This window comes from Pongo abelii, chromosome 7 (genome assembly GCF_028885655.2).
Source record: "Pongo abelii isolate AG06213 chromosome 7, NHGRI_mPonAbe1-v2.0_pri, whole genome shotgun sequence".
NCBI classification, from domain to species: domain Eukaryota; kingdom Metazoa; phylum Chordata; class Mammalia; order Primates; family Hominidae; genus Pongo; species Pongo abelii.
This window is the reverse complement of record NC_071992.2, coordinates 125,165,652-125,186,968: the sequence shown is the minus strand read 5'-3', so window position 1 is coordinate 125,186,968 and position 21,317 is coordinate 125,165,652. Positions and strand designations below refer to the sequence as shown.

Sequence of the window (21,317 nt, the reverse complement as noted above, 5' to 3'; positions counted from 1 at the left end):
ATATATTAAGTTTTGATTATTTATAGAAATATTTTATGATTGAGTATAGTGTGATAAAGAATATTTTAAAAAGTTATTTCTCTTCTGTGTAAATTCAAATATCTATTGGACATTACATAGGAACATTTAATTTTAAAATGGCATTTGCTTTAGAGTTAAAACACTATGAACTGAGTTCTTACGAATTTCCCATGTGGTCTAAAACTAACAGATTTTTGAGAAATAACTTTTTTAAAAACTAAAGTGGAAGAATTCAGCCCATACATTAAATTTCCAAAGATAAGAGCGTCTTTGTATTCTCTGTATATCATGTTAAACTAATTGTATTTTTTAACACCTGATATAATCATTCTGCAAAATCCATACATTTTTAATAATTAGGACTTAGGTCATAGGAATACTGGTCTAATCATCAGAGAAATCACAGCTATAGTGAAATTGTGATGAAGATAATGTTGATTGACTACTTACCAGCATACCTGGGACATAGTAGATGCCCAATGATATTAGTTCCTTTCTGTAATGAAAAAATCTCATATATTCCAATCCCCTTTTTCACCAGTTTATGAACATGTGGATATGTGTTTATAAACACACATGTGCTTGTGTGATTTGGGGTTGGGTCACTCTGGTGCTCTATTTATATGATGCCAAGATTAATATTTACACCAGAATGAAAAGTCAGTTAACATAGATTGCTTACTGTCATGCAGGTAGGGTTTTAGGGTATTTCCTGCAAATATTTGCTTGCGTTCATTTACTGTTATAGTAACAGGATAAAAATGTCTTGCTGGAGTAGATAAGGCCAATTTTCCAAAAAAAAGCATACTCTAGAATGAGGTTCTGGATAGCATAGTCTCCATGAAACAGCACATAAAAACAAGTTTCAGAAGTAGAATGGTATATTCTTCATTAAGAAGATGGGGAGGTATAATTATCATTAGCAATTAGGTTCTAGAAAAGTCCATAAAATAGGGATATAGGCTGGAGAGGGGAAATGACAGCCTGTGGGCATGTAAAGGTATGGGTACTTTTTGATCTACTCATTAAAAATTAGTGACTACTGAACCATCACCAAGGGCAATGTTTGCCCTTGGAGATTTTGGTTGGCCAGATCTCAGTAGGTAAGAGACTCAGGTAGGAACTGACAAGTGTCCTGGACAGATTCATTCACAAGTCTCCAATAATCACTGGAATAGCAGATGTCAGTCACAAATATAAAGATGACATACTGATAATATGATGAAATCAGTTTTAACTCTGCTGAAAATAAAGCCAATAGAATTTTGCATTGCTTTTAGAATCTGTATACAAAATATCACTAGCATTTGAGAAAAACAAAAAAAGAACCTACAAATGACAAGCAGATAGGAAGGAAAGACAATTGCAGCCGAGGTAAAATCCATAGACTACAATTCTCAGTGGGAGCTCTTCATCTGGAAGAGGGATACAAGGATTTTGGCTGACTTAGAATAACAACGAAGCTTTTAAGAATGTTTCAGACTTTTGAGCTAGATTTTGCTTGGATGATTTGCTTGACATGGCTGAGTAGTTTATAAACAAGAATGTTCAAAAAGATTTTCTTGCTTAAAAGCGTCAGAGAAGAAGCAAAATCTAATTATAAATACTTGCTTTTGTCTTGACTATACTTTTCAAATTTAATTGTATGTTAGTTTGTATCTTCACAGTTACTTAATCTGGGTTTTTACCTTTTTCCACCCAACATGTGGGAGGCTGGAAGAGTTGATAAGAGTTGGATTTATCTTAAAATCTACATTTCTCCTTAATTAATAATTTCAGATATTTTGAGGTTTATTTTACATTAAAGTTGAATGATGATTATCTACCGTCTAAGATATAAAAATCATCTCAGAATTTTATGAACATTATGGCAATTTTTAAAATACAGTTAACATGTATGTCTGAAATCTTATTTTTACTCAATAAATAAAATGTTTCTGGAATATTTTTCCCTTTAATTTCAGATATTCATGAACTAGCTCTGTACTATGTTAAAATGAATACTAAATGCAAACATTTAAAAATCTGCATGTTGTCAAATTATCAAATGTATAAATAAATTAGGGAAGTTGAAAAGTGACATTTGATAAGGTTACTATGAATAATGTAAATTGATGTCTAGATTTTGTTGAAACTCTATAAGTCCAGAAAATGTAGTGAATTTCTTAAGTTAAATGAAAAGGGCTAAACTTTAAGTTTCTATCATTTAGCTATTTCACAGATCTGCTCCATTTTTAGTGATACTAGTTTGTAAGAAGGAAAGTCTGAATCATCCTCATGGGTTAAAGTATCTAGGGCCAGAACTTGTTAGAGCATTGACAAAGACTGATCTGCTGCTCTGTCTTCACATATGACTATTGGCCATGTTCTCCCTTTTGTTGATGACTGCACAGATTCTCATTTTCTTTGTCATCCATTTTCTTCTAATTCATGAATCAACTTTGGCTAAAGGATACCTCAGAAGCCAAGCAGGTGTCATCAAAAGACACTTTTGTGGCAGACAGGTAAGTGTCAGTGACAGTGATATCATCAAGCTCTGTGCTGAAATGGTCTGACTCCTTGACGATGCTGTAATTTAGGGCCACACTGTAGTTAGCAGGTTTCTCTGTTGGCTTCTGCTTGCAGTTGCAGAGCTTTCTGAAGGCTGCACGGAATTTCTGGGACATGAGATTGTAAATCACCGGGTTGATGGCACTGTTGAGATAAATGCAAATTCTGCAAAAGAGCAAAAACCAATTTTCTTGGAAAGGACTGGAGAGAAATGAGTTGACAACCACAAGAGTCCTGTAGGGCATCCATAAAAGGGCAAACAGAATTACAACCACTGCCAGCATCTTGGTGACCTAGGGAGAAATAGAGAGAAATGCTGTACAAACACAAATGAAACAAATGCTGTACAAACACAAATGAAAACAAAACCCCCTTTCTTCTCTCACCCAAACCTTTAGTTCCAAAATGTAGTCTGAGACAAGGAATTAGGTGCAGGTCATTTATTGGGGAGGTGATCCCAGGAAGCAGGATTAAGGGTTATTAATTAGAATGCTATAGACAAGGAAAAGCCAAAGTAGGGTGTGTTATTGAGATAGCTCCCCCTATAGCCAACTCTGGCTCAAGTAATGCAATTGAGAATTATCTGTCAGAAGTAAAAGAATGAATGCCAGTGTCCATTCATTAAAGATATTGTTAAGGACTTTAACTCCTGTGTACTTCCAGGATTCTCTTGCCTGAAAACTCCTAGGGCCTTTAGAGAGACACTTGAGACCAAGAAGAGGAGAGACAAATGGTACAGTGGATGCCTGAAGTGGGATATTTCCCACTGCAGGAACCATCTACTGCAGCTATGGCTGAAATCAGAGTCTTGTTAAGAGGATATTAGCACAGGGCACCAAAAGTGTCTGTGGCAAGCATTAGGAGACTTAGGGTCAAATCCCTTCTTTACTTACCCTATGGGTGGCCTAAGAAATTATCTTAACCTATCTTATAGCTCATCTGTAAAATGGAGCCAACATTGCCCTCCTAAATCAAATGAGGTAACAGTGCATGAAAAGAATAATGCAAAAAACCCAGTGTTTATTGAATGTTTACTGACTGCTATGTGCCAGACACTATCCAAGGTGTTTGTTATTTATCATGTTTAAAAAGTTTTAAACCTCCTAAAATAGGTATTGTACCCACTACTTTTTCAAATTAGAAAACAGGTACAGAGGCTGTTAAGTACTTTGGTGGAAGCTGTAGAGTCTCGGGGCTGGAATTAGTATCCAAGTGAGCTTGAATTCAAAGCTTTTGCACTCTTTCAGTTTAAAGGGAGGTGAAAGGGGGAGAAAGCAAATGCTGGAATTTTACCTAATGCTGAAGCCACTCCTAAGTATAAGCATTGCACAGGAAGTAAGACAATAGGTAGGATGAGGTCAACATCCCAGATTGCTCACTGGTCACTGAGCTTCATTCTGACTCAATGCATGTAGGATATTAAGGCTACATATTTTACCACTAGGAGTAGAAAAATTGTTCAGTGAGAATATGTGATTTCACACTGGTTCATATAAAACCAAGTAAGACATTCCAGAGATTCTGACTTCTTTTAGAGCCAAAGAGGGTCTCCTTAGCAAAGGGGTTAACTGAAACATGATTTTTCCTAAGTAGACTTTAAAAATATATGTGTAAGTCAATAATTGGTCATAGGAAATCAAAGTGATAAATGTTCTAAGCTTTGGAAGGAGATGTAGTGATTATCATCTTCACTGTCATCATCACCATGATCTTCGTCATTATGAACCACATCCCTGCCTTTATTCCCTGCTTGGTACTCCAGGCACTCTGAAATCAGATCACTGCTTCACACTTGTCAACATTCTCCCACTCCCTGTCAGGGGTAAAGCATCCTACATTGAAATACCTAGTTTAATTTACAATTAGAACTATACCATCACATTTTAGTCCTTTAAGATGGCCCAGGTAATCTGAAAAATGCCATATAAACATAATCTTATTTAATGCTTATAGTAATTCCATGAGTAAGCTAGTATTCTTTTCATTTTGCATATGAAGAAATTGAGGTTTAGGTAATTTATATGATTTGTCTACAGACACATGAGTAGTAAGTGACAGAGCTGTGATTCAAATCTGTCTACTTAAGACAAAGGTCATGCTCCTTCCTTTATATTTTGCCCTTTCCATGAACGTTTCTTGCATTTTCGATAACATTTCTACTGTGTTATTTCCATTATGATCACCCAGACACTTAACTTCTTCAATTATAAACCCAACAACACTTACTGCTGCTAAATTTCAGAAGAAAGGTTGAATTTCATCTACCTTTATCTTTCCCTACAACTGTCAGGGAAAATGTTGAATCCACAAGTAACATCTACCTGTCTCTTTTCACTGAATGACAGTGAAGGCAGCAACTTTCATTGTGTTGGAGAAGAGCAACCTGTTTCAAGGTTAGTATCTCTCCTGTGCATTTCCACAGCGCCTCCAGGCATACTTTGACATCATTCCCAAACATTTCATTGCAGCGACCTATACTTGTTCATCTCTCCAATAAATAGTAAACTCCTTCAGGGTATGGGTAAATTTCTTCATTTCCCTACTTTCAGGGATTTAGTGCACTATGTGACATAAAGTGGCCCTAAGAAAAAACTTGAATACATTCAGGCATGGAAGGAATTAATTTAAAATATGTAACCATAGGTCTAAGAAGAAAAGAGAGAAGAATGAAATAGATGCAATAAAAAATGATAAAGGGGATATCACCACTGATCCCACAGAAGTACAAACTACCATCAGAATGTACTATAAACACCTCTACACAAATAAACCAGAAAATCTAGAAGAAATGGATAAATTTCTTCTGGAGACATACACCCTCCCAAGACTAAACCAGGAAGAAGTTGAATCCTTGAATAGACCAATAACAGGCTCTGAAATTGAGGCAATAATTAATAGCCTACCAACCAAAAAAAGTCCAGGACCAGAAGGATTCACAGCCAAACTCTACCAAAGGTACAAGGAGGAACTGGTACCATTCCTTCTGAAACTATTCCAATCAATAGAAAAAGAGGGAATCCTCCCTAACCCGTTTTATGAGGCCAACATCATCCTGATACCAAAGCGTGGCATAGACACAACAAAAAAAGAGAATTTTAAACCAATATCCCTGAGGAACATCGATGCAAAAATCCTCAATAAAATACTGGCAAACCAAATCCAGCAGCACATCAAAAAGCTTATCCCTCATGATCAAGTGGGCTTCATCCCTGGGATGCAAGCCTGGTTCAACATACGCAAATCTATAAACATAATCCAGCTTATAAACAGAACCAAAGACAAAAACCACATGATTATCTCAATAGATGCAGAAAAGGCCTTTGACAAAATTTAACAGCCCTTCATGCTAAAAGCTCTCAATAAATTAGGTATTGATGGGACGTATCTCAATAAGAGCTATTTATGACAAACCCACAGCCAACATCATACTGAATGGGCAAAAACTGGAAGCATTCCCTTTGAAAACTGGCACAAGACAGGGATGCCCTCTCTCACCACTCCTATTCAACATAGTATTGGAAGTTCTGGCCAGGGTAATCAGGCAGGAGAAAGAAATAAAGGGTATTCAATTAGGAAAAGAGGAAGTCAAATTGTCCCTGTTTGCAGATGACATACATGACTGTATATTTAGAAAACCCCATTGTCTCAGCCCAAAATCTCCTTAAGCTGATAGGCAACTTCAGCAAAGTCTCAGGATACAAAATCAATGTGCAAAAATCACAAGCATTCTTATACACCAATAATAGACAAACAGCCAAATCATGAGTGAATTCCCACTCACAATTGCTTCAAAGAGAATAAAATACCTAGGAATCCAACTTACAAGGGATGTGAAGGACCTCTTCAAGGAGAACTACAAACCACTGCTCAATGAAATAAAAGAGGATACAAACAAATGGAAGAACATTCCATGCTCATGGATAGGAAGAATCAATATTGTGAAAATCGCCATACTGCCCAAGGTAATTTTTAGATTCAATGCCATCCCCATCAAGCTACCAATGACTTTCTTCACAGAATTGGAAAAAACTACTTTAAAGTTCACATGGAACCAAAAAAGAGCCCGCATCGCCAAGTCAATCCTAAGCCAAAAGAACAAAGCTGGAGGCATCACGCTACCTGACTTCAAACTATACTACAAGGCTACAGTAACCAAAACAGCATGGTACTGGTACCAAAACAGAGATATAGATCAATGGAACAGAACAGAGCTCTCAGAAATAATGCCGCATATCTACAACTATCTGATCTTTGACAAACCTGACAAAAACAAGCAATGGAGAAAGGATTACCTATTTAATAAATGGTGCTGGGAAAACTGGCTAGCCATATGTAGAAAGCTGAAACTGGATCCCTTCCTTACACCTTATACAAAAATTAATTCAAGTTGGATTAAAGACTTAAATGTTAGACCTAAAACCATAAAAACCCTAGAAGAAAACCTAGGCAATACCATTCAGGACATAGGCATGGGCAAGGACTTCATGTCTAAAACACCAAAAGCAATGGCAACAAAAGCCAAAATTGACAGGTGGGACCTAATTAAACTAAAGAGCTTCTGCACAGCAAAAGAAACTACCATCAGAGTGAACAGGCAACCTACAGAATGGGAGAAAATATTTGCAACCTACTCATCTGACAAAGGGCTAATATCCAGAATCTACAATGAACTCCAACAAATTTACAAGAAAAAAACAACCCCATCAAAAAGTGGGTAAAGGATATGAACAGACACTTCTCAAAAGAAGACATTTATGCAGCCAAAAGACACATGAAAAAATGCTCATCATCACTGGCCATCAGAGAAATGCAAATCAAAACCACAATGAGATACCATCTCACACCAGTTAGAATGGCAATCATTAAAAAGTCAGGAAACAACAGGTGCTGGAGAGGATGTGGAGAAATAGGTACACTTTTACACTGTTTGTGGGACTGTCAACTAGTTCAACCATTGTGGAAGACAGTGTGGTGATTCCTCAAGGATCTAGAACTAGAAATACCATTTGACCCAGCCATCCCATTACTGGGTATATACCCAAAGGAATATAAATCATGCTACCATAAAGACACATGCACATGTATGTTTATTGTGGCACTATTCACAATAGCAAAGACTTGGAACCAACCCAGATGTCCATCAATGATAGACTGGGTTAAGAAAATGTGGCACATATACACCATGGAATACTATGCAGCCATAAAAAAGGATGAGTTCATGTCCTTTGTAGGGACATGGATGAAGCTGGAAACCATCATTCTCAACAAACTATTGCAAGGACAGAAAACCAAACACTGCATGTTCTCACACATAGGTGGGAATTGAACAATGAGAACACTTGGACACAGGAAGGGGAACATCACACACTGGGGCCTGTCATGGGGTAGGGGGAGGGAGGAGGGGTAGCATTAGGACATATACCTAATGTAAATGACGAGTTAATGGGTGCAGCACACCAACATGGCACATGTATACATATGTAACAAACCTGCACGTTGTGCACATGTACCCTAGAACTTAAAGTATAATAATAATACGTAACCATGATCATTTACTGTGCTTTAATACTCTGCTATATTGTTAGAGAGTTTTTGCAAAAACATATTATTTAATAATTTTTAAACTCTCTTAAATGGAGATTAGGTCAATTAATAAAATGAGTCCTTAATACATTTCAAGTTTTTGTTTAAAATGTATTTTTAAAATGTTAAGGAGATGTGAAAACGAACAAATGATGTTTCTAGGGTTTACCCAGAGGAATCTATACCTCCTGTGAGGTGACAGAGAGTATGTTTAATCCTACCCATGCCTTTTTATAGTTAATTTCAAATTTTTTATTTAATCACTTTTTAAAATGTTCACAAGTTTTCACCATATCTATAGCTTGGATTTTAACAGCTCTCATTCAATGTAAGAACAAACACCTAGAAAACAAATATCCTGAAGATTGTCTTTTATACTCATGTAATTTCACTGTGGTTTTTGAAATTTTATTTCCTCTATTATTCCTTATCCTGAGAATGTGACAAAAATGTAGATTTGAAATACATCTTAAGAACCTCATTGTTTTTAAGCATTGACGTTTTTGACAGAGTGGCGCATAGGGTGTATGGTGATATGAAAGACAGCTTCTTTACAGCAGCCTCTGCCCTAAGATTTAAAGGTCCTTGAGAAATAGCATGACACAATCTTTGAGCAAAATGATCTTATACTATACTTTTGATTGGGAAGGAATCTATCCATCCATTCTAAGTTATGCATTTGCATCCCTACTGTGTATCAGTCAATGTTCTGGTTCTTGATAATTTGACAGTGATCCAGAGAGACATGGCAATGCATTCATGTACCTTAAATCTGATGAACAATTATAATACAATATGACAACTGCTAATACAGAGGAATGTTTTGGTTCTAAGAGAACCCTTGATATAAACTTGGGGTTGAGAAGTTATTAGCAGGGGCTTTCTGGTCCAGTTAAAATCTTAAGATAAAGAGAGACGAGAAGACTGTTCTTGCAGAGATTAAGTATGTGTGACAATCTGGAAGTGTAACAGTGGGTATATCATGGGACTAGAAGTAATTTAATGTGCAAATTTCAATTGCAGACCATGTAATGAAGTGGCACTATCTCTTTTTCTAGTAATCTTGTGGAAACCACTACAAAGCCATTACTTTTATATGATAAGGTGATGTCACACTCCATGGAGTGCTTGCCTTCCATTCCTTCTGTCTTCCCTACAGAAAGAGAGATACAGCTGCAAAAAGGGGTACAGGCATGTTGAGTTCTGAAAATGTCGGTTCTGTGGAGCCACTTTAGTCAACATAGAAGCAGGCAGCCATTTTTGTAGAATGTATTGAAGGCAAGCAAAAGAAATTGCAAAAATTAATGGATTAAAATATACTATTTAGAGAGCGAGTTTGCCGGCAGAGATAGTTGAGAAGGGTAGATGAGAACAGGAGGGTCTAGGCTTGATGGCTTGTCCTCGGCCACCCTAGCTAAGTGTTATCTTCTTTGTGAATATCAGCTGGAAATTTTGATACCAAACTCTGCTATATGTCTTTCAGTCTCCACTGTATTTAAATATGTAGAATAAGTGGCATAAACCTCTCACAAAAGTTTGGATTCAGTCCTTCTCAACACACCCTTTTGTCATCTTTATAAAGCCTCTAGATAAGCATCCTATTCAGGGAGTTATCTTTTATAAATGTGAATTGGACAAATTTCTTATTGCTAAAATTAAGATTATAGTTCCTCAAGTGGGCTATATATGCAGTTCAACCCTGCGTATATGTGCTGCATGGAAGAAACAGGCTAATTGGGTTGTCTCTTCTAGCATGGTTATGAATCTTCTATTACTAACTACTATTATTGTAACTACTGCTATGACTCTTACTACAAGTTCAAAAACTATTAGCTAACATCTGTATATTGCCTTTTTGTTTTTAGAATAGTATTAGATTTATAGAAGAGTTGTAAACACAATGCAGACAGTTTCTATATACCCCACACCAAAGTCCTTCTATTATTCACCCCTTGCATTAGTATGGTAGATTAGTCACAATTAATAAATCCATACCAATCATTTTTATATGGCGTTAGTTAGCTCCATGCTTTATTCAGATTTCCTTACATTTTACCCAAAGTCCCGTTTCTGTTCCAGGATCCCATCCAGAATACCACATTATCTTAGGTGTCACAGCTCCTTAGGTTCCTCTGGGCTGGGACAGTTTTTCTAACTTTCCTTGTTTTGATGGTCTTGATAGTTTTGAGGAATACATTAGGTATTGTATAGAATGCACTTTAAGTTGACGTTGGCTGATGTTTTTCTCATGGTTAGACTGGAGTTATGAATTTTTGAGAAGAAGGCCACAGGAGTGACATGCCATTCTCAACATAATGTATCAACCATTCTCTCTTGAACCTGCTCCAAACAGGCTTGCCAAAATGGGAGAAGATGTGAAGTTAGCGATAGTAAATATATCTTTTATTTATTTATTTATTATTATTATTATACTTTAAGTTTTAGGGTACATGTGCACAATGTGCAGGTTAGTTACATATGAATACATGTGCCATGCTGGTGTGCTGCACCCATTAACTTGTCATTTAGCATTAGGTATATCTCCTAATGCTATCCCTCCCCCCTCCTCCCACCCCACAACAGTCCCCAGAGTGTGATGTTCCCCTTCCTGTGTCCATGCATTCTCATTGTTCAATTCCCATCTATGAGTGAGAACATGCGGTGTTTGGTTTTTTGTCCTTGCGATAGTTTACTGAGAATGATGATTTCCAATTTCATCCGTGTCCCTACAAAGGACATGAACTCATCATTTTTTATGGCTGCATAGTATTCCATGGTGTATATGTGCCACATTTTCTTAATCCAGTCTATCATTGTTGGACATTTGGGTTGGTTCCAAGTCTTTGCTATTGTGAATGGTGCCACAATAAACATACGTGTGCATGTGTCTTTACGGCAGCGTGATTTATAGTCCTTTGGGTATATACCCAGTAATGGGATGGCTGGGTCAAATGGTATTTCTAGTTCTAGATCCCTGAGGAATCGCCACACTGACTTCCACAAGGGTTGAACTAGTTTCCAGTCCCACCAACAGTGTAAAAGTGTTCCTATTTCTCCACATCCTCTCCAGCACCTGTTGTTTCCTGACTTTTTAATGACCACCATTCTAACTGGTGTGAGATGGTATCTCATTGTGGTTTTGATTTGCATTTCTCTGATGGCCAGTGATGATGAGCATTTTTTCATGTGTCTTTTGGCTGCATAAATGTCTTCTTTTGAGAAGTGTCTGTTCATATCCTTTGCCCACTTTTTGATGGGGTTGTTTGTTTTTTCCTTGTAAATTTGTTTGAGTTCATTGTAGATTCTGGATATTAGCCCTTTGTCAGATAAGTAGTTTGTGAAAATTTTCTCCCATTTTGTAGGTTGCCTGTTCACTCTGATGGTAGTTTCTTTTGCTGTGCAGAAGCTCTTTAGTTTGATTAATCTTTTGAGAATTTTACTGGAAGAGGACAATTAGGGAAACTGTTCTAGAATAGTGAATAGTCCAGTGCACAGTGTGGGGGTGCCCTCATCTTAAGCATATCCACAAAATCATTTTTAAAACATCTGCCTCTTTTATTTCTTATTCACACATTTAAGAGATCAAGAAAATGCATGAGAAAATGACACCTTTCTCATCAATGCTCCAAATCCTGAGTGGAGTTCTGAAAGCAGTTAATTGTTGAATTCTCTGAAATTAACAAAGTTCTTTTATTGTAATTGAACCATTTTGAGCTCATATTCCTCTGAAATTTGTAGGACAAGTGTTATCATTACCATTTCATTGATGAGAAAGTAAAAACTGAGCTTAGAGAAGCAGAGAAAGAAAGCAATACAGCTTATACATATAAGTATCAAAGCTAGCTACTGAACCAAGGTTTTCTGAGTCTAGCTCTCGTTTTCTTTCCAGATAATCACAAAAAATCAACATAAATAGTGAGTTGAATTTTAATCACTGTAAATATTGCTTATGAACTATTTGAAAGACATAATATTGTTGCCAGAAATCATTGGTAACTATGGAATCGTGGGGGTTTTGCCCCCAAACAGGAGTGCTACTTTCAGAAAGCACTGATTAGGAAGAAGAAAGATTTCATAACAAGGGAGACGGAACTCCTTCATACTCATCTATTTCCTGGGAGGGTAAAAAGGAAAATTAAAAATGCAAAAATAATCAAGTTTTAAAAGTGAAAACTTTTATTTCTTGGGCCACAGCCTAGTTAATAGTATGTCATTTATTAGGTTCTGGTTACATAGTATCTGGGGACATTTTGATTATTTGTCAGAGATTAGCTTATTAGTTTGCCTAGGAAGTCATAAGGATTTGATTCATACCTCAATTCCCTAGAAGTTTTAGTCGAAATTTTTGTACTGATTCAGAAAAAATTCTGAATTTTGAGTCTATATATGATTCAGAAAAAGTTCTGTGCATGCTCATGGGTCTTGCTAGTATCTGGATACTCTTGCTTTGGAAATAAAGGCTGTGGCTTTGTCCTTCTATGTGTTATTGAATGACAATATGTAGTAGGTATAGAAGAAAGAGTTGGAATTTGCACTCAGCGTCTTGGATTCACAGTCCTATTCTGCCTCTGAAGACACTAGGCAGGTCATATGACTTTTGTCTGAATCTTATCTAAATTCCAGGGCAATCTTAAGTTGTGAAAAAGCCCTGTTAGTACTAAAAAGCAAAGTCATATACCAGATGGTGACAACCTTATCATTAAACTTGTATTTGAAGACTATCTCTTTTATAATGAGTGATTTTCGAGAGCATTATAAGCAGATAACTTTAATTTGTGAATAGACTGTTTATCAATTTTGGATCCCACTTTGTATAATGCCAAAACCCTTTTTTGGCTTCATTCACAAAGTAAATCAACAAAAAACCTTCACTTCATCTCTACTGCACAAAAGGTTGGGAGAAGTCTTTAGTACATATGCCTGGCACATAAGTACTCAAAGCACAGTTAAATTATTATTGAGTAAATACTTATTTTTCACAAATGTTAAAACATAATTATGGAGTTATGCATCGATTTAGAATTCTTTCAATTAGCAAAAATATGCTAGTTCTTGTATTTCTTCTGGCTGGAATACTCTCATTTTCAGAAATATACTTTCTGGAAATATTTTCTTGTTAATGAATACAAAACATTTAGTCTTTAATATTCTAATGCCATTCTTCAGAGGGTAACAATACATTCTGTGCTTGGACTCTGCCCATGTTCTCCAGTATTTGTGAATATTAACAAAGTGTCCTGTAACTGGGAATATTTTACTCTCAGATGGCCCTCAGCAAAGTGATCAATGACTATTTAAATTTTGTTACAATAATTGGGCCAGCTGAATGAACTTGACATGATAATTAAACAAATCTGAATTTAGCCAAGCTTCCACACTAATTGGAAGCTCTGGGAATTTCTTCTTGCAGATTATTCTGCTTTGTTTTGACTTATTTCTGGACATTCAGTTTTTTGTTTTTTTGTTTTTTTTTTGTTTTGTTTTTTTGAGATGGAGTTTTACTCTGTCGCTCAGGCTGGAGTGCAGTGGTGTGATCTCGGCTCACTGCAAACTCTGCCTCCTGGATTCAAGAGATTCTCCTGCCTCAACTCCCAAGTAGCGGGGATTCTTTGCATGCACCACCATGTCTGCTAATTTTTGTATTTTTAGTAGAGACGGGGTTTTACCATGTTGGCCAGGCTGGTCTCGAACTCCTGATCTCAAGTGATTCACCCGCCTTGGCCTCCCAAAGTGCTGGGATTACAGGCGTGATCCACCGCACCCAACTGACATTCAGTTTTTAAAAGACAGTTATAATCAATGTGGGGTGCTTCATAGCATGGAGTGAGATCATTGATGGGGCTTAAAAGTTGAATGATGGGGCTACAAAAGGGCTTGACATCAACTTCTCAGTTACTGTGTAATAAAAGTGAATAAAGGCTGAGTGATGATTCATGGTGGGGAGTCCGTGGACTGATATACTCTGTGTTGTGCATTACTTATGGATTTCTTGCCAAGAAGCCACACAAGGATGCTAATGCATAGGTTCTTGACTTCGCTTGTCAAGTACTGAACCTAAATGTTTCATTCAGAATAGCCTTTCTGGCAAGCATTATGGAGTGTTTTCTGGGCTCTATTCTGATTAAAAATGCTCAAGAAAATATTAGCAGGGATTCACAATAGAGAAACTTTGGTTGTATCTGATAAGGCTTGAGGAAATAGAAGAAGGGCTAAAGAAAAAAAAAGTGACATAGGATTTTTATTTTTGTTTTTCTCACAGACAAGGTATCGATGTCACCCAGGCTGGAGTACAGTGGTGTAATCATAGCTGACTGTAAACTTGAACTCCTAGGCTCAAGCAATCTTCCCATCTTGGTCTCCCAAAGTGCTGGGATTATAGGTGACAGTCACTGTACCCAGACAGGATTTTTAAAATATAAGTTTATAATTGTGGCACATCCAGTGAAATGGGAAAAAAAAGTTTTTTATTCACAATTCTAGAGTGTGCTAAGAAAGATAGGTGGGGTTCTTTTACGAGCAAGACATTTGAGGGGACAGGAAACTATACTTTATATCTCGGGGGGGCTGCATGCACCAGTAGGCGCATGAGCTGACGCTGTCATCAGGCGGATATCATAGCACAGATGACAGTAGGAGTTACAGAATGACATAAAGCTATGTGGAACATGACATGACCCTTCCTCTGTGACACCTTCATTTCTCTAGGAAAATAACTTAGCATCACCAAATGCAAATGTGAAGGTACTTCAGTGGAAAATCAACAAAGCTCTGCTTCTCACTCTGATGTGGGATGAACCCTCAAAGCCTTGTACTTTCTTTCAAGAAGAATGTTAGAGAGAGGCACACACACATGAAGAGTGGGAAAAGTGATGGGACTTTGAGCTGTCCTGGTTAGTGGAACTGGGGTTCAATGCTAAGTTGCACCAACATTTCTCAGTGTAAGAGAGGCTCCAAGTGATAGTGAGCCTTGCTTTCTGAGAATCAGTGACAGTCTATGTGAGACAGGAACTATGCAGTGCTTTCTGAACGTATTTTAATTTAGAATGGAAAAAACTAGATGAAAATTGAAGGTATTCTAATCTAAGTAACAGGAATTCACAGATTAAAGGAAGAAATATAATTAAAATATATGAAATACTTAGTATGCACCAGGCAAGGTGCTTGGTATATTCTTCATAACGGCCCTACTTTTTTTTTTTTTATTATACTTAACCTTAACGGCCCTACTTTTTATCTGCATTTTAGAGAGGATAAGACTGATGTCAGAAAGTTTATATGCTGGTGATCAAAAGTCACACTTTTGATGCATTGGTATATCAAAGTGATATATTGGACTCCAACATCATCTTTTTCTCTTTACTATTATGCATTGAATTTTGGGAAGGAATATTTTTCCTGAAATTTGAAAAACCTAAAAACAAAACTTGGGCTTAAAAGTTGGAATTGGTGGAGGTCATATGTGGGAGGGGAGCAGGGACAATGAAAAACTAACTAATTTCTATACAAGAGTTTATGCCTATCGCACCTAACAAAGATATTCCTATTCACACTGTGATACTAAGTCCTTATGGAACATATTTTTTAAATGTTTCTGATTTCAGGGTTCTTCTTCAAAGAATGGAAAACAGCTGTGTGCTAGGTAAGATTTGCATCTAGACTTGAGGATTAGATGTAACACTTTCTGCAATACTAGCAACTATTGTAGTGCTGAGGTTTCAGTATTGCTTGTGGAGTCTGGTAATCATGAATGATGAGAGGTTGGCCTTTCTCCTATTGCTTGGATGTTTTCTTGTTCACAGGAGGTGAATATTTGGAAACATACTGAGAAAGAAAAACTCAACTGGCAGAATTTGGATTCAAATTACAGTAACATCTAAATTTAGAAAATAAAATGTAATTTTGAATTCTTTTATGAGCCATGCTGGAAAAATGCTACCATTGATCTGCCATAGGCCGAGTTTGCTATTTAACCTTTTCTGAGTATTCTTTCTTCTAGGTATATTACTGGTAAATAGCTAAGCCTGTGGAAAAGTCTGCCCTAATATAGCTTGCTTTAATTTTCTTGACTTTGCTCTCTAGGGTATGGTTACCTCTCCTGGTTATATTTTCATTTGGAACTAGTTTTTAGGAGTTTCTAATTGGGCATCTTGGCTGGCTCTGAGCTGCTAGCTGTAACACTTCTCTGAAGACACTGATCTTTCCCAGGAGAGATATTTCACAGCCTCTTTTCTCCGTTGTGCTTCTCTGGCTATACAGCCTGGTAAGGGTGACATTGTAAACAGAGACACAGATAAGTGATTCCTCGGCTGCTTACCCAGTAGGGGCTGGGAAATCAAAGGGGATATTTTAAAATGTAGAATGCAAATGATGGAGAAGGAGAGAGGTGATGGTGATCATTAAATAGAAGTAAAACTCTCAGAGCTGCCAGATTTCTAAGAGGGTGCTTAGTTGTCTTGCTTCTAAAAATCTTGGACAAAGTCCCTCATCTTAGAGCTGGGAGCACCTGGGAGGCATCGGACTCCTTCTCCACCTGTGTCTCTCCCAAGGGAGACAGCCTGTACTATGCTCAGGCCTCGAGTTACAGAGCTAATTTTCTAGCTGTCCTAGAAGAACTCACAGAGTCAGCCAAGGGATAGGCACATTTTCTTTCCTTCAGCAAACCATAAATTCAACCTTTTCCACTGATTTTAGCTTTCTGATCAACTAAACATGATACTCAAAATCAGAAGCCTTGATTTTAAGTTTCAGCTTTACAAACCATTGCTACTCAAAGATTTTTGAGCCTTAATGTCTGCATTTAATGTGTGAAAATATATGCATGAGGATTCATTACAAGGAGAACATAAAAACACATTGTAATATGTACTATACCTTTCTAATATAAGGTGCTGTGATATTCTTTATCTTGTCTTGAAATCTGCATCCTTGATAAGAGGTGCGAGCTTTATCACTCTGTGTTAACCTAGCAGACTGAATGGAGTTTCTTTGCACTTATCTGCTTCTTCACTACTTGACTAAAAACATAATTTGAGCCTACAAACCATGCTGGCCCTGGCTATGAGTTCCAACATTCAACACAGATTATTACTGCCTCAGAGTCTCTTTTGGGTGATATGGTCAGGGTTGGTTTGTAGTATTAGTATAGTAATGAAGGGGACAGGCGATGGAGGCAGACCTCGCTGGAATCTAAATCTAGTTCTGCCACTTACTATCTGTATGGCACTGGATAAGACATTTCAGCCTTGTAAACCTCAGTATATACATCTGTGAAATACAAAGAGGTACGAAGAATAAATGAGGTAGTTTAGGTAATGCACCAGCATAGGGTATGGTTCTCAATAAAAGACAGCTAATTTTCCATAATTTAAGGGGATGAGGTTTCCCATCACTGGGGAAAGGGGTAGTATTTAACCAAATGACAGATGAAGCCTTTGATAATAAATAATAATAACGTCCTATTGAACACTTTATATTTTAAACACAGAACCAGGGACTTTATTGAATTATTTAACTTTTATAGTATTTCTGAGGCAGGTATTCCATTCTCTTTATTATATAATTGAAGAAAAGCAGATTCTGAGACATTAATTCTGGAGAGTGGTAGATATTAATCCTTCTTCAAGTTATTTCCTTCATGTCTCCCTGTTTATTCATTTGTGCTAATAGTCACAACCTGAAGGGATCCTGTTCCTTCATTGGCTTACTTATGTATTGTCTCCCATTATTCCATAGAATGATGCCTTCTTGAGGGTTGCCACTCCTCTACCTGCAAGGGGCAACATGAGGCTCTGGCACCTAGTAGGTGCAATAAACATTCAGGAAATGAATGAATAAACAAATGAGAAAAATAGTTCATGAATGCTAGTCTAAGTCCTGCCTCTGTGGAATTCCACGTTGCCATTTTACATTTCCATTCCTAATCACAAATGTCATTATTATATTGTGTCTGGTTTCTTTCCTGGTATATAAAAGCGCAGGATATGTATTGCATATTTTCATCTCTAACTTCTAAAACAAGTTTGGCATCAAAAATACTTGCATTTAAAAATTAGAATCAATGTGTAAAGATTCCTTCTCAGAAAAGGACATGATTGATAGAGCAGAATGCAATTACGGTGAAGAAAATTTTTTCGGGGAACAGTCTGTTATTCTGTAGAAATAAAGAATTATTGGCTATATTGTTATGAAGAACTTAGGAAAAATAAAGAGCTAAGGGAATGCTAACTCAATATGATTTATGCTAAGTTTATTTCCTATTACTGAATATTGATCAGCATTATGTTAATATATACCAACCTAAAATGGGATTTGCCTCCAAAAGATACAAAGCTCAGTTTGACAGGTATTCTTGCTCTGTCCTATCTGTCAGCTGTCACATTCAGTCTTTTGTTGCTCCTCCTTCACTCATGAAGTTGTAGAAGGCTATTTCTCATGATGCCACTCTGCATCTTTAGATTATAAATTGGTATTTTTAGGGCCTGTTGAAATAAGCAGGCTCCAACATAACACAGAAAGCATTTTCTTTAGGAGATAAAGAGTTAAAATGAAGGCAGGGGATGCACTAGCTGTTAGTTTAGGCTGCCTGTGATAAGCTTGATCTTTCCTGCATTTGGCAATTTTGTGGAATGCAAAGACATTTCTTTAATATGTATTTATAATTTATCTTTTGAGCAATTATCATACACCAGTACATGTACTAAGTATATAATTATTTTCACAAATAAATTCTTTAGGAATGGCTCAGGAGTCAGCAAGCTTTTACTGTAAAGGGCTAGATAGTAAATATTTTAGCCTTTGTGGGCCATACAATCTCTGTCACAACTACTTAGCTCTGCCAGTATAGTGAGAAAGCAGCCATGGTCAGTAAATAAGGGAACAGGCGTGGCTTTTTAAGTTCTACTAAAAATTTAATTAGGAAAACATGGATTCAATACAACAACATGCTCTGAAAATGGGCTGTTTATTTAATATCGCTGACTACACTATTTAAATTAGACCCCTCTCATTTCAGCATTTCATTGTTTCCCTTATTTGCTTGATTTTTCTCCACTGTCTGACAGGTCACAACTTGATAAATATGGGCATTTGTTTTTTATTCCATGTTTCCCCATTTCTCCTTAGAAAGATAGCTCCATGCAACAGGAATGTTTGTCATATTTGTTCATTGCTGTGTTCCCAAGGTCTAAAAGAGTACTCGGGATTCAGAAATGTGCAAGTATTCAACATATTTTTGTGGAATGAATGAATGAATGAATTTAATTGTCACACATGTAAGACAATGTTCCCTTTTTCTTGGGCAGATATAGCCTCTATCTCTGCACCTCATTTCTGAGAGTTCGAACCATTGGCAAGTGTGGGAGAAAGCAGAGAATAGTGTTGCCATCAGACTTTGGATTAGATTCTAGGAATTACACTTTTTGCTCTTCCATTTTTTGAATGGGTGACCATGAGCTTAATATCACTAAATCTTATAGCACTCATCTTTAAAAATCACAGGATAAATTACGCTTATGTCATAGATACAAATGAGATGATGTGTGAAAATCCCTTAGCACTACCATGCCTGGCACATATAACAGCTCAGTAATATTACCTATTATAAAGGTTAATTAGCACATGGACATATATGGAAATGGGACAGATTATTTTCTGGATTATATTGTTAGATAATCAGACATGTAATCTGTTGCATTAAATATATTTATTCAAGAGATGGGGTATTTCTATGTTGCTCAGGCTGCTCTTGAACTCCTGGGCTCAAGCGATCCTCCCACCTCAGCTTTCCGAGTAGCTGGGATTACAGGCATGAGCCCCGGTGCCCAGTTACCAAATGTGATTATTAACTGAAGAATTTAAGCTAGAATATTTAAATAGTGATGCTTGAACTGGGATGGGGAAGTTTTGTGAGGGTTGTAGAAATCACCTGGGGGGATTTTCAAAACTCTCTATGCTCTCTGAAGAGTCTGCAATGTCGCCTCATCTTTAGAATTTGTCTTGGGATGTACCTCTGCTACTGATGGGAAAATGTCCTATTCTTCAGGGGTTTTGGGTGAAATAAATGTTGACAACAACAAATTTGCAATATATAAATTTACAAGGTATTATATTAAAATACAATACATTCAAATCTTCATAATGACTATAAACATGGCAATAAATATAAAATATTGGCCAGGTAGTATACAAGGAAATCACTACTCATTCCAAAGGCTTTTGTGCATAGCATTTCCCCTAGCAGTACTACATAACAGTTTACCAAGATGTTTGACTTCTGAACGTAGACATTTCTATTTCTCTTTGGGAAAAATGGTTTTGTGAATTTTGTCCTTGCTAATCATCATTTTTCAAGTTGTCTTTATGATAAATTTTTGGTGGTTTTGAAAGAATATTTTATATTGCTCAGTGTTACTAAGCAACTTGACTCTCTAGCATTAATTTTTGGAATTGTGTTTGGTCACTTTAGCTGAAGAAGAAAGATGATCTTACTGAATATGTAGAATTCTGACTGTAATAATTTTCCACTGTAACTCTTTAAAGATAGCGGGCTACCTGGCAGTGGGCTTATATTTAGGAATCAGTTTGCAAAAATCTAGTCTACCTTCCTTAAAGTCTACCAAGATCTTTCTAATGAGCACGAAAAATTATTTGAGATGATAATTCATTTCATCACAGCCCAGAAGTTTCTGTTTTTTGACTAACAACGCATATAAGAACATGAATTTTCTTTCTTCTGGTGCCTCAGTGTTCATGTTTTCTAAAAAATCAAGATTGCTTTCTCTACCTGTGGTATATGCATAGGCATTGGTCTGATTTAAAACATGTTAATGATGAGAACAATGAGCCTGGTGTGATTTAATAACCTTTCCCAATTGATTATCCTGAGGAAGTGGATGCAGTTGAGGAGGAGCCAGCAACAGAAACTGTTATTCATTAGCTTAAAAGCCATGGTCAGGCAGTTTTCCACCTGCCTCAATTTTGGGTCTGCATTGGATTTTGAGTGGCTGAAACAGACTTCTTGAGTTGGGAGAGCTCCCCTAAGGAACAACCAAACATTCTGCATGATGCTCTAGTGTGAAGAGTGGTAGATTGATAGAGAAAGGCTTTCTGGCTTTTGCCTTTAGTACTCTTGATGGTTTTGGTGAGGCACAAAAAAGCCACTATAC

The 21,317-nt window shown here is 36.8% G+C and overlaps 1 protein-coding gene across 1 annotated transcript in view; it reads right to left on the bottom strand.

Moving 5' to 3' along the window:
* Positions 1-343: 343 nt before the first annotated feature.
* Positions 344-21,317, bottom strand: part of TRHR (thyrotropin releasing hormone receptor) — a 37,876-nt gene continuing 16,902 nt past the window's right edge. Inside the window, exon 3 of the mRNA XM_002819352.4 lies at positions 344-2,864. Coding sequence (XP_002819398.2) covers positions 2,457-2,864 — 408 coding nt within the window. The 3' untranslated portion in view covers positions 344-2,456. The remainder of the gene's footprint in view (positions 2,865-21,317) is intronic.